This window comes from Colobus angolensis, unplaced genomic scaffold (assembly GCF_000951035.1).
Source record: "Colobus angolensis palliatus isolate OR3802 unplaced genomic scaffold, Cang.pa_1.0 Scaffold369, whole genome shotgun sequence".
NCBI lineage: Eukaryota > Metazoa > Chordata > Mammalia > Primates > Cercopithecidae > Colobus > Colobus angolensis.
The window spans coordinates 119,020-132,460 of NW_012117032.1; the positions used below are offsets into that span (position 1 = coordinate 119,020).

A 13,441-nucleotide genomic window follows, 5' to 3' on the forward strand; every position below is an offset into this window, starting at 1 on the left:
TGAGAGGCATCACGCTACCTGACTTCAAACTATACTACAAGGCTACAGTAACCAAAACAGCATGGTACTGGTGCCAAAACAGAGATATAGATCAATGGAACAGAACAGAGCCCTCAGAAATAATACCACACATCTACAGCCATCTGATCTTTGACAAAGCTGAGAAAAAACAAGAAATGGGGAAAGGATTCCCTATTTAATAAATGGTGCTGCAAAAATTGTCTAGCCATAAGCAGAAAGCTGAAACTGGATCCTTTCCTTACTCCTTATATGAAAATTAATTCAAGATGGATTGGAGACTTAAATGTTAGACCTAATACCATAAAACCCTAGAAGAAAACCTAGGTAATACCATTCAGGACAGGCATGGGTAAGGACTTCATGTCTAAAACACCAAAAGCAATGGCAACAAAAACCAAAATTGGCAAATGGGATCTAATTAAACTAAAGAGCTTCTGCACAGCAAAAGAAACTACTATCAGAGGGAACAGGCAACCTACAGAATGGGAGAAAATTTTTGCAAAAGGGCTAATATCCAGAATCTACAAAGAACTCAAACAAATTTACAAGAAAAAAACAAACAACCCCATCAAAAAGTGGGCAAAGGATATGAACAGACATTTCTCAAAAGAAGACATTCATACAGCCAACAGACACATGAAAAAATGCTCATCATCACTGGCCATCAGAGAAATGCAAATCAAAACCACAATGAGATACCATCTCATACCAGTTAGAATGGCAATCATTAAAAAGTCAGGAAACAACAGGTGCTGGAGAGGATGTGGAGAAATAGGAACACTTTTACACTGTTGGTGGGATTGTAAACTAGTTTAACCATTGTGGAAAACAGTATGGTGATTCCTCAAGGATCTAGAAATAGAAATACCATATGACCCAGCCATCACATTACTGGGTATATACCCAAAGGATTATAAATCATGCTGCTATAAAGACACATGCACATGTATGTTTATTGCAGCAGTATTCACAATAGCAAAGACTTGGAATCAACCCAAATTAAGAAAATGTGGCACATATACACCATGGAATACTATGCAGCCATAAAAAAGGATGAGTTCGTGTCCTTTGTAGGGACATGGGTGCAGCTGGAAACCATCACTCTCAGCAAACTTTCGCAAGAACAGAAAACCAAACACCACATGTTTCATAGGTGGGAATTGAACAGTGAGATCACTTGGACATGGGAAGGGGAACATCACACATCGGGGACTTTTATGGGGAGGGGGAAGAAGGGAGGGATGGCATTGGGAGTTATAACTGATGTAAATGATGAGTTGATGGGTGCTGACGAGTTGATGGGTGCAGCACACCACCATGGCACATGTATACATATGTAACAAAACTGCACGGTGTGCACATGTACCCTAGAACTTAAAGTAAATAATAAAAAAAGGAATAATATTCCAATTAACAATATATTTAGAACTCTCTTTTCTTAGGTTCATCAAAACTTGTCCACTCATATATGTATACACTCAACAGAAAAGCATGAACATATTCACCAAAAGACACGCAATGATGTTCACCCAGCACTACATGTAATATCCCCAATTGGAAACTCCTCAAATGCCAACTTGTAGATGGACATAAAGAAATGAGCTCAGCTGGACTCCGCAGACACTCAAAGACTCATTGCCTGGAGCTTACCACGGCGAGGTCCATGTCATCATCGGGAAGCAGAATGACCATGCTCAGCTCCTCTTCCACATACGGCAGCTCCAGGACCTGGGTGTGCACCTCGTCCACATACCCCATTTTAAATTTAGCTTCCTTAAACATCATCTGCACTGTCTTTTTTTCCTAATAGAAACATGAAATTAAAATTAGATCACTGAAAAATGGGCATAATTTACTAAAAATAGGATACATCTAACTCACAGAAACTCTAGGTGTGTATAATTTCTGTTTCTGCACATTTATGCTGATAGATTTAAAATCTTCATTAGTACATTTTAGTATGAATAGAACAAACTATTGTTCCAGCAAATCAACTATTACCGGGTGAGGAAAAAAAAAAAAAAACAGCTTGGTAAATGGAGAAGGACACAAAAGTCTACATTATTCTTGGAAGAAGTCGTGTTTGTTTTTTTGAGAACATTCATAGAGAAGCTTTCTCATGGAAGCTTCCAACTAAAAATTATTTATTGAAATTAAGGTAAATATTCAGGCCCTTGGGCTGAAGGATCTGGTTAGAAAAGATGTACAGTACAAACTCAGAATTAAAGTTGCCCAGTTGTAGAATTGGTTTTATGGCCTTGGTTTTCTTGGGAAGGGGACCTTGAAGAGATGTGTAAGGTCTGCTGTTTTTAAAGCCTGCATCAAATATATTTTTAACTTTCATATCTTTGTGCAATATGAAATTATCAGGTTGATGGATGTCAAATCCCAAGCTAACAACTATTGATACCAGTCATTTTCATATTCAAAAGGGAATGTAAAGTTAGGGCTTTACATCTGCTAACATTTTTTTCTTGTGTTCAGGATTGTATAACTTTGATTTTTAAGGGAATAAATAGGCATAGTTGCCACTGATATTGCAAAAGGTATCTAACTAGCTCTAGACAGCAATAGCATCATGCAAACATAATTGCAAGGCTTAGAAGAAATTCTCCTCCAATCCAAATCATATGACCAGAGATGGAAGGTAGATTTGATCAAAGATGGAAAAACAAAACCATCAATACCAAAATTAGTTTTGTTTCTCTCCTCCTTCCGCCATTAAAGACATACAGGAGGCATTAAATTCATTCAGAAAAAAAGCCAGGCACAGTGGCTTATGCCTGTAATCCCAGAACTTTGGGAGGATAAGGCGGGTGTATCACTTGAGGCCAGGAGTTCGAGACCAACCTGGGCAATATGACAAAACCTTGTCTCTACAAAAAATACAAAAACTAGCCAGGCCTGGTGGTGCACCTGTAGTCCCAGCTACTTGGGAAGCTAAGGTTGGGTGATCATTTGCACCTGGGAAGTCGAGGCTGCAGTGAGCTGAGATTGCACCACTGCACTCCAGCCTGGGTGACAGAAAGAGACCCTGCCTCAAAGAAAATAAAATAATATAATTCAGAAATAGATTAAAATCAAGATCATGTCAAAGAAATTATTCATTTTTCTGAAAGAATACTTCCTGTAAAATTACTTTAAGAAAGTAGCAGTGTATCTGAAAACTCTATTCCTACCTCATTGGTTTTAAAGAGCATTCCCCTTGTGTACTTTCTGTCAAATTGCTCATTCCACTTTCCCTTGAAATAGATGGCATTCACAAGGACCAGCTTTGTCAGGGGATTGACTGTCTCAGCATCCAGTACCTCTGAAATCTTACCTATAAAGAAGATGAGAGTTTATTGCAATTTGTGGGGGAACAAGCATTATTTTACAAAAATCCCTTTGACGCCTAAGGCAGAGGCTTGAGAGACAGCCAGGAGTTCTGTCTTTCTGGCCACCCAATGAATTGGGCGACGGTGTTTAGCAGTGTGGCATACACAGTGTATCGTTTGTGCTTAAGAAAAAAGCCTTGAAGTAGGAAGGGCAACTATCATTTTGCCCTCAATTTACGGATGTAGAAATTCAGGATCAGAGCATTTGCCAGACTTTTTGCCGAGTGCACACACGTGACAAGTGGCTGAGTTGAGAACATCACCTCAGAGTCTTGATGCTGACTATGGGGTAGTCAACCTTGGCACTATCATATCCAAGCCTCACCACTATTGTCATCTTAAGCCAAATAATTCTTTGTTATGGGGGCTGTCTTGGGCATTGTAGGATGTTTAGCCAGCAGCATTTCTTCCAATTTTGACAACCAAGACTGTCTCCAGCCATTATCCAATGGCACCTGGAGGGCAAAGCCACCCCTAATTGAGGATCATTGCTCTATACATATATTCTAACCTCATCAGACAAGGAAAGGCTTCCAAAGGATGAGAATACAGACCTGTCAATGGGAGAAGGCAGTGTCTCTGAAAGGGGTGAATGGGGCAAAGGAATTAGGGAGATGGAATAGAGGGGCCCAAGTTGAGCTGTCCAATGAGAAGGTAACAAGGTCATCTCCAAGGTCCCCTCCAGCTCTAATATTCTGGGGGTCAGCCTAAGGGAAGGAAGGGTATAAGCAGCCCTGCAAGAGAAGTGACAGGTATAGAGCAGAGGGGGGAAGGTGTGGAGAAGCTTCTAGATTCCTCAAGTGACAGTACTGATGGAACAACTGGAGAGACCACTGGGCAGATGACATATGAAAACACGAAAGGCTCTTCCCTTCCCATGGTAATTATTTTACTGGCTTTCAGTAGAACCACGGGCATTACTTCTGTTAGACACACAGTGGTTGTGACATAGAGATGGAATGGATGCAATAATGAGGTCTAGGTTGGCCCCTGAAACAACTGACTTAATTCCTCCACTGTTGACAAGTATCTAAATTACTTGTTAGGTATTTAGGATGCTTTAAAGGATGCCTCCCCTTTTTCCCTACTGAAGTAAAGAACTGGCAGAAATATTTCTGGTGGGACGGAGTGTGGTATGGGCAGGGAACACTGCAGGCTCCATGTTGCTGCACGTCCAGAATAGGGAGCAAATTCAGAAAAGGCCGCACTCTGAGAGTAAATGTAGCCACGGCCAAGTTAAAAAGGAAGGAGAAGGCTGCAGATCAAACCACTAAGTTGTCCCCATGACCACGGGGAGGAGATAACATGAGAGCCCTCTCTAAGCTGCAACTTAATTGAATGCCATTCCATCTCCAAGCATGGAAGGGCCTCTCAGATAGAAGATTAACAGGATTCCAAGGAGGAACTATTTTCCAGGGATTTTTCCAGCATGGTCCACAGGGGAGGAGGTCTGAGATTCAACATTAGTTTTAGAAATTAGTACTTCATGATCTGATAAGAAACGACAGAATTGCATTGTTGACCTGCAAACTCAGCAATACACACAAACAGGCCTGTGGTAAGCAGGTCACAGTGGCAACACCATGGAGGTCCCATCCCAGCCAATCTCAGCCTCGCTGCGTAGTAATTCCAAATCCACAGAATGAAACTCTCTCACCTTCAGTCTTTTCTGCCACCCAGTCATTTATATGTTTCCTGCACTCTTCTGTGTTTTCAGCAAAGGACAACTCCTCCAGCTCTGCCTGATAGAACTTCTGACAGGATTCTTTAAAGTCCTGCAAACACAAAACACTGAGTTTGGTCTCATTTGGTAAAGGATCCCACAAATGCAAAAGCATTTTGTTTTCTCTTACTGCGTTTCCACTGTAAGTGCCTGGACAGGTCACACTGCACTTTATGGTGCATGTGTGCAATTAACGCAAACCTATTCTTCCCTGGTACTGGGCGAAGTGCGTGGTTTGAAGAGGTCCACAGCCTGAGAAGAGGCAGCTGAGACACCCAAACACTTACAGGACATCATGAGCTGCCACTATCCACATAACAGCCCAGAAGCATCCCTGCCAAACACTGCACTGACTTTAATATTGCTTCCCTCACTAGGCAGTCTAACACACTGTTACTCATTTTGCATCACCAGCACAAACTACAATATTGTGGTTTGGGGTAAATGAGAGGCTTTATGAGGGAACTAGATTGTTAAGAAATCGTGTTGAACTGCAAAGAAGGAAATGGCATTTTAGATCTGGGTCATACGGTTGGTTGGAAGAATACAGAGCAAGGAAGGCCCCATGGGAATGGAGGGTGATAGGCCTGGATCATAGTGTGTATGTGCAACTGGGTTCATACATGTGCGTGCATGTGAACATCTGTGTGCATGGGTGCATATGTGTGTGCTTGTGCACCTGCATGTGTGTGGATTGCATGCATGTTTGTGTGTGTGTGTGTGTACACATGTATGTGTGTTTGTGTGTATCAGGAAGAGGATTAAGGGAAACAGTGGCAGGGAAAGAGCCTTGAAATGTAAGTTGGGGTCCAATCAGAAAAGGCCTGTACCCAATACATTAAAACCCAGATAACTCACCTCACAAAAACCCGGCTTCAGATATAACAGGCCTGGAAACTGGCTTCCAGCCTCTGTCCATTCCATGTTCTCAAATACTTTAATTTCGGCCAAATAAAGGGGATATAGAGGGAAGGAAGAGACAAGCCACCAAGAAAAGTAGAGGTTGGTTCCCTGTGTCCCCAATATTATAACAGTAGAAGATCAGGCTAAAGTTCAAAAATGAAATGGATTCACCAGGAGATTCCTGGATCCAGAGTCACTTTCTGAGGTAGATAAACCCAGAGCAGGCAAATTCCGGGAACAGCACCCAGCAGCTACCAGGACAGGGATGTATTTGAACCTTAGAGGAGCCCTCTCAGAACCTCCAGCCAATAGGATGGCCCAGTTTGCTGTGATCAGTTCACTCATTTCCAGACAACATCACCCTGCATATTACGTGGCATAATTTTTGAACCTCACTGATCGTACTATGCCAGGCTGGACTAGGGAACCTTGGAATTCTATGCCTAAGTAAATAGGAACTACTTAAATTTAAAACCTCAGTTTTATGAACAGATTTTCATTTTAGAAAGACAACTGTGTCAGTTGTAGATGCAATTCAGAAGACGGGGGCAAATGTAAGAGAATTTGAGAGGCTATCTCAGCAGGAGGCAGCCCAATGACCACACATGGGACTGGGGAGGAGCTCTGTACAGCACGTCGAATGATGTAGTCACTCAGGCATGGGGAATTAAGGGGGAGAAGCAGGGCTGCGTGCAGGAGAATTGACATATTGGGATTGATAACAGGGATGGGTGTATCAGAAACAATTTACAAAGGATGTAATTCAGAAGCCATCATAAAATCTAAAATTGTAATTTCAGAAGTGTAATTCCAAGCACATTTTAAGTCAGTACAGTTATACTTTATTGTCTACTCTTTTGTAGTCTTATTTTCAATTTCTTTTTCATCAATATATGAATACTACTTACTGGAAGGAAATCACACGTCTTTTCTCCAAAGAGCCTGTTGGCGGTTCTAAGCAAGTACCGAGTGCCAGTTCTGTTAACTTCACTGAGAAGTGACTGGAAACCTTGGTGAATATCTCCATCCTTGTATAAACAAAGTGCCTGGAAACAGAAGCCAACACTGACTTTTAACACTGCCATTACACTCTCCCAAAGAGCTTCCTCCAAACAAACCTCTGTGCTAAACAGATCACACAGGATCCTACTTTAAAAAGGTTTGGCCTAATTCTCTAGCACAGGGTTTCTCAAAGTGGGCAATGTAGCACTGACACCTGGGGCCAGGACACTTCCTGGTCTCATATAAGCGTTGTAGGATTTTTGCAGCACTTCTGGCTTCTATCCACTAGATGTCAGTAGCACCTCTCAGTTATGGGATCTAAAACTCCAGGTCTTGGCAAGGGTCCCCAGGAAGGAAAAATTCACCCACCTACCCCTACCTCCCACCCCCCAGGTGAGAACCACTAGCCTAGCAAATTTATTCATCCCAGCAAGGCACTGTGCAATAATTCAGGGGGAAGGCAGAGCAGAAAAAAGTAACTGGGATGAATTACGACTCAGGTAATACAAACAAAAGCAGCAATAAAACTAAAAATGTTTCATCTGCAATTTTACAGAAGTTCTCCAGACCATATTATAAATTAAATGTCAAGTCAGAGTGAGAATTAAGGTTGTTCCTATATCTCTCAATCACCTGCAGTCCAAACCTTCACTCCTCCAATCAGTTGAAAGAAACAATCACAGAAGGATGTCAACTGGGGTCCCTAGGTGCATTTTAGGAGATTGTCTATATACCCCTGATATTGGTGGTAAAGTGACATCCATTTGGCAATTATCTCGGACATTTTCACCAATACTCAGAGAACTGTTCCTAAAGTATTATCTCTCACCTTGTTTGTAGATAAGGTTATATATACATCACCAGTTTGAATCAAACAGATTATATATTCCTCTAAATCACTCCAGAAGATATAAGTCTACGCTTGTATTATATTCCTTTCCCAGCATGCATAATCGTGCACTAAAAATAACCCACTTAACAAAAAGTTAATCTAGGCAGCTGCATGTCTATTTAAAATATAATGTTAGCAAAAGTTTAAAATGTAACAAGGTTGGAATATTTTGCCTTCTTGCGGGACAGAATGATAGTTTATCTTACTTATCAAAGGTGTGAATTTGCCCGACTGTACTGATGATCTGATCTAGAGAAAATAACTCTATGGCTTGATTTCTCTCATAAACATCGGAGGAGGTGATCCGTCCAACATATTTCACCTTTCTACCCCTTTCTGCTCTTCTCCACTGCCGTGCTGCTCCCCCTTCCACCTCCAGCTCTACAGGCTTTCATCAGCTGGAGCAAAAGTGCAGAAAGACAATTCGATGGAAGCACAGGGAAACATGCCGTTCTCCTTCCTTTGCGACAAGCACACATACCTGGGACATCTGGGCTGCGGTGCTTCCCTTTGCCCCCATGAGGACCATGGCCAGGGCAGAGGAGATGCTCACTGGAGAGAAGAATACGTTTCTTGAGTTGTCCTCTTCCCCTAATATTTTAAATAAGCTGATGGCAAAAGTGCCATTTGCTTCACAGAGGTCATCCATCAGGGAAGGTCTGCATCAAAGGCACAGCACAGAAAAGCACATCAGCCAAGCCCTCCTGTGACCACACAGTCATTCGTCCCCGAGTCAGTAGACACTGAGGTGGTAGGTGGAATAACCAGCCCCCAAAAGACTTCCACTCCTAATTCCCAAAACGTCACAACATGATCTTCCCTGGCAATAAGGACTTTGCAAATGGTACTCAATTGAGTATTTTGAGATGTGAGATTATCCTGAGTTATCCCAGTGGACTCAATGGAATCATGAGGGTCCTTATAAGAGAGACGCAGGAGGGTCAGAGTCGGAGATGGAGACGTGAGGACGGAAGCAGAGGTCAGAGGGGTTGGGGCCACTGATGAAGGAATGTGACCTCCTTGAGAAGACAGAAAAAGCAAGGAAACAGATTTTCTCCTAGAGATTCCCGAAAATAATATTGCTCTGCTGTACCATTTTGGACTTAGGACTTCCAGACCTGTAAGATAATAAATGTGTGTTGTTTTCAGCCACTAAATGTGTGGTAAAGGGTTACCACACCAACAGGAAACAAAAACACTGGTTTATTCATAAAATAGCTAATTTATAGATTCAAAAACACTGGAGATAAAATAGCCAATCTCAGGGCCCATAACTTGTACCCCTCTCAGCAACAGGGGCACAGACACTCTCCAAAACCTGCTTACTTGCTCCCTTGGTGTAGCAGCAGCCAAAAGGTCTTGGTGCAGACGGGTGTGGTGGTTCACACCTGTAATCCCGGCACTTTGTAAGCCTGAGGTGGGCAGATCACTTGAGGTCAGCAGTTTGAGACCAGCCTGGCCAACAAGGTGAAACCACATCTCTATTGAAAATTCAAAAATTATCCAGGCACGGTGATGGGCAACTGTAATTCCAGCTACTCGGAAGGCTGATGCCGGAGAATCGCTTGAGCCCCAGGAGGTGGAGGCTGCAGAGAGCCAAGATCGTGCCACTGCACTCCAGCCTAGGCAACACAGTGAGACTCCATCTCAGAAAACAAAACAAAACAAAAACAAAACAAACAACAACAACAAAAATCTTGGTGCCAGGCACTGTTTTCAGCACGTTCCATTATCACCCAACAACACATGAGGTCAGTGCAATTATTGCCCCACTTTAGAGATGAGAAGACTGAGTGAGGTTTAGTAACTCACTCCAGAACCCTCAAGTAGTCATAAACACCTGGAACCCACAGTTTGATTCCAGAGCCTGAATTCTTAATCATCACACAAAATCCCCCCATTGCTGCTAATTATCTTTCAGTTTAACGTCTACAACGTAATCTATAAAGAATGTTCTAAAACTTATAAATGTAATTCTTTATCAGTAAAAACTATTTCTGTCATCACGTCCTGCGAAAATAGCTAGATTCATTTCACCAAATGTGGAGAGTTTGTTTGAAATAGGCTGACCTAAAATATGGGGCTACCGGAAAGACAAAAATACATTACTTTTCAAGGTGACTCCAGAAAGATGTCCCATTTTCCCCAAGAGCTGCTGAAACTGGGTTATGGAGTTGCAAAGAAAGCCCATAGGCGTGGATATAAAACACGAAGCCCTCATCTGGTCATCGGGTGAGCACTTTTAATTAGGTGCATTGATGTTTGATTCCTCCTGGCTAAGAGAGTCTTAACATTCCCCTCAGCTTGAATAAACTTTAGACAACCCAAACTTGACTAAATAAACAAACTAAACAGGCTTCCTCCTGCCTCTAGGCCCCTTCTTCCTGTTTCTTAAAGCATTTTATTTAGAGAACTTGTCATTGTAAATTCTTTATCAGCCCCTTTGAGATGTAAATCTTTTTTAAATGCTTCTGGCTAGTTTTACATCTCAGGACAGGTCGTTGTTTACATCCCAGGACAGTCTTTCTCAAAGACCTGCAAGCCATCCCTTTGAAATGTAATTATCGAGAAAGATGTCATCCCTATCAACCAGTTCTGTGGAAGGGAGAAGCCTAACGGAGGAGGGCACCTTGCTTGAAGTGCTAAACAGCTATTACAGCTTACTATTAATTATTATAATTTTAGTACTTTTTTTTTGAGATGGAGTCTCACTCTGTCGCCAATTTTAGCATATTATTATAAGTCCTACATTATTGTCCATTTCTATCAAACCTTATAAAAACTTGGGCTATTATTTCACAAAATGCTACAGTTCACCAACTCATCTCAATTTCCCTGTGCCTTTTTGCTCTTACAGTTGAGAACATTTGGGAAAATAAAAGGACAAATCATTATCTATAGTCTCAGGATCCTACAAGATATTTTTTTCTATTATCCTTTTATTCATAAACATGCATAATTTTTAACTGAAAAAATGTAAAATCAAACAAGAAAAATATGCTCCAGTTTTGAAAATTAGCAAATGAGCAAAACAAAAAGTCTTGGAAACTCTATCTAGAGATACAAATCATCGTGCATGTGTTCACTTCTATAAACAGATGGAGCCTCATCCAGTTTCCCAGTGGCCTACAAAGTGCCTGGTGCAGCAGCTTTGAAACTGTATCCCTTTACTGGGGGTCTTGGACGGGTCTTCTGGGTCTCTTAGGGCCAGAGGAAAGGGGAATTGAGTGGCTGAGACAGAGAAGTGGGGAACAACTGTATTAACCAAAGTATCTTCACTGTTGGATGTTTTGCTTCCTCCTAAGATATTTTGCTTACTCCTAAGATATTTTCAAACAGAAGGGTGTCTCTTACTTAAACACAAAAGTGATCTTATATTTCTTTTAAAGTGTAAAGGCAACACTCTAAATATAGAACAACAGTCTAAAGCAGTGCAAATTCTTTAAAGCTTAAAATAAATGTTAGTGCAGTTCAGAAAAAAACAAGTAGGGTTAGGGTTATGGTTAGGGTTCAAAAAACTAAGTAAAATAAATGTGAACCAAGAAAACACAATCATGGCATAATTTGCACCACAGTACTCTGTACATAATAGGTTGTTTATTATGGAACAAAATGTTCCGGTTCCTCACTATCCTCACATCATAAGGCCTCTCCAGAGCTTATACTAGGCCCTGCAGATGTTGGAAGGCAGAGGAGTCTGTGCAGGCAAGTCCCGGGGTCCTTCATGACCTCATCTTTCACTTGAGGACATTTCAGAGACTGGGAGGCAGGAAGGAAGTCATACTTCACAGAACTGGGCCCACCAGAAGGTGGCACCAAAGAAACTAAAAGATGGAGAGAACTAGGTAAACTGGGTAAGACAGAGACACAAATAAATTTGGATTTGATCCAACCTTAGCATAAGAGCTTTGGACTCAGGGTGAAGAAAGCATGAACTTAGGTTGGGCTGTGTGTGTGTAGGTGTGTTTCATCATCCTGTCTGAACTACTGTATCAATAGTTTCAGTAGTTCTGAATGAACTGAACTATTGCATCAATCTCATCTTTACATTTTAACTGCTCTTAGTTGCAAACTGCTACTTCTGATTTCTTCCATCTTTCCTCTTCCTTCATCTCATGTCCCCACTTCCATTCCTTTTCAACACTCAGGTGCTGGTCAGTATGTGGTATTTCCCATCAATATCTACCCTGCAGCCACAATACACAAGCACACACTCACATACAAGTGTACCCCCTTGGCCTCTGCTCAGGTCAGAAGTCAGGCAGGGGAGAAAACCAGGTAACAGAATGACGCTTCCCTCCTGTCTTCCTCTCAAATCTCATTTGGACATTATAGCTTTTAGAAGGATTGGAAGTTTAAACAAAATGGATTTTACCCAATATATCTAAAAAGCAATTAATTTTAATACAAAATAATACTTTAGATGTCAATGCCACAATTAGATTATGATATAAAAAAACAGGAATCAGAAGTTTTTATTTCCAGCCAACCAAGTAAATTGGCATTAAACTAGTTTTTCCTTTACAGGCGAACAAACAAGGACAGAGGCAATTAAATACTGTCTGTGGGACTCACAGAAAAAGTGAGAGTCAGCCTCAAAAGCAAGCCTTTCGTTTCCAAGTACGTGATATTGTTCTCCTCCTGGGAGCCCCAAATACCTATGAACTCCCTCCTCCACTCCCCCTCCCCATACAACATCCAAAAGTGAGTTTACTCAAAGAGCATTTATGTAGAGTGTCCATTACCTGTTTTGGGAGGAGACAATGGAAAATAAATGCCATAATCCCTTACCAGAAGCTTACACCCTAAAGAAGACACACATACAGAAATGCATAGTTTCAAGCCAGTCAGGTGCTCTATAACAGGATAATTTTCAAAGTGCTAAGGAAGTCCTCAGAAAAGAAAAAAAAAAAAAAGAAAACCACCTCTATAGAATCCTGGAAAGACCTTCCAGAGAAGCTGGCTGAAGCTGGTTTTAAAAGATGGGCAGGCCAAGCTAATTTATAGATTCAGTGCCATCCCCATCAAGCTACCAATGACTTTCTTCACAGAATTAGAAAAATCTACTTTAAAGTTCACATGAAACCAAAAAAGAGCTCACATTGCCAAGACAATCCTAAGCCAAAAGAACAAAGTTGGAGGCATCACACTACCTGACTTCAAACTATACTACAAGGCTACCATCACCAAAACAGCATGGTACTGGTACCAAAACAGAGATATAGACCAATGGAACAGAACAGAGGCCTCAGAAATAACACTACACATCTACAACCATCTGATCTTTGGCAAACCTGAGAAAAAACAAGAAATGGGGAAAGGATTCCCTATTTAATAAATGGTGCTGGGAAAATTGGCATATGTAGAAAGCTGAAACTGGATCTCTTCCTTACATCTTTTAGAAAAATTAATTCAAGATGGATTGAAGATTTAAATGTTAGACCTAAAACCATAAAAACCCTAGAAGAAAACCTAGGCAATACCATTCAGGACATAGGCATGGGTAAGGACTTCATGACTAAA

General features: G+C 41.3%; 1 protein-coding gene across 4 annotated transcripts in view; it reads right to left on the bottom strand.

Annotated features, from left to right (window-relative positions):
- The window catches only part of SERPINB8 (serpin peptidase inhibitor, clade B (ovalbumin), member 8), a 22,028-nt gene that overhangs the window by 4,864 nt on the left and 3,723 nt on the right, over nucleotides 1-13,441 (bottom strand). For 3 of the 4 annotated variants that reach the window (XM_011953566.1, XM_011953568.1, XM_011953569.1), the window contains exons 2-6: nucleotides 8,400-8,577; nucleotides 6,933-7,070; nucleotides 5,056-5,173; nucleotides 3,201-3,343; nucleotides 1,672-1,824 (exon numbers count right to left, since the gene is read on the bottom strand). In XM_011953566.1, the coding sequence (XP_011808956.1) occupies nucleotides 1,672-1,824; nucleotides 3,201-3,343; nucleotides 5,056-5,173; nucleotides 6,933-7,070; nucleotides 8,400-8,567 (720 nt within the window). In that variant the 5' untranslated portion in view covers nucleotides 8,568-8,577. The remainder of the gene's footprint in view (nucleotides 1-1,671; nucleotides 1,825-3,200; nucleotides 3,344-5,055; nucleotides 5,174-6,932; nucleotides 7,071-8,399; nucleotides 8,578-13,441) is intronic. The other variant, XM_011953570.1, reaches the window with a different exon arrangement.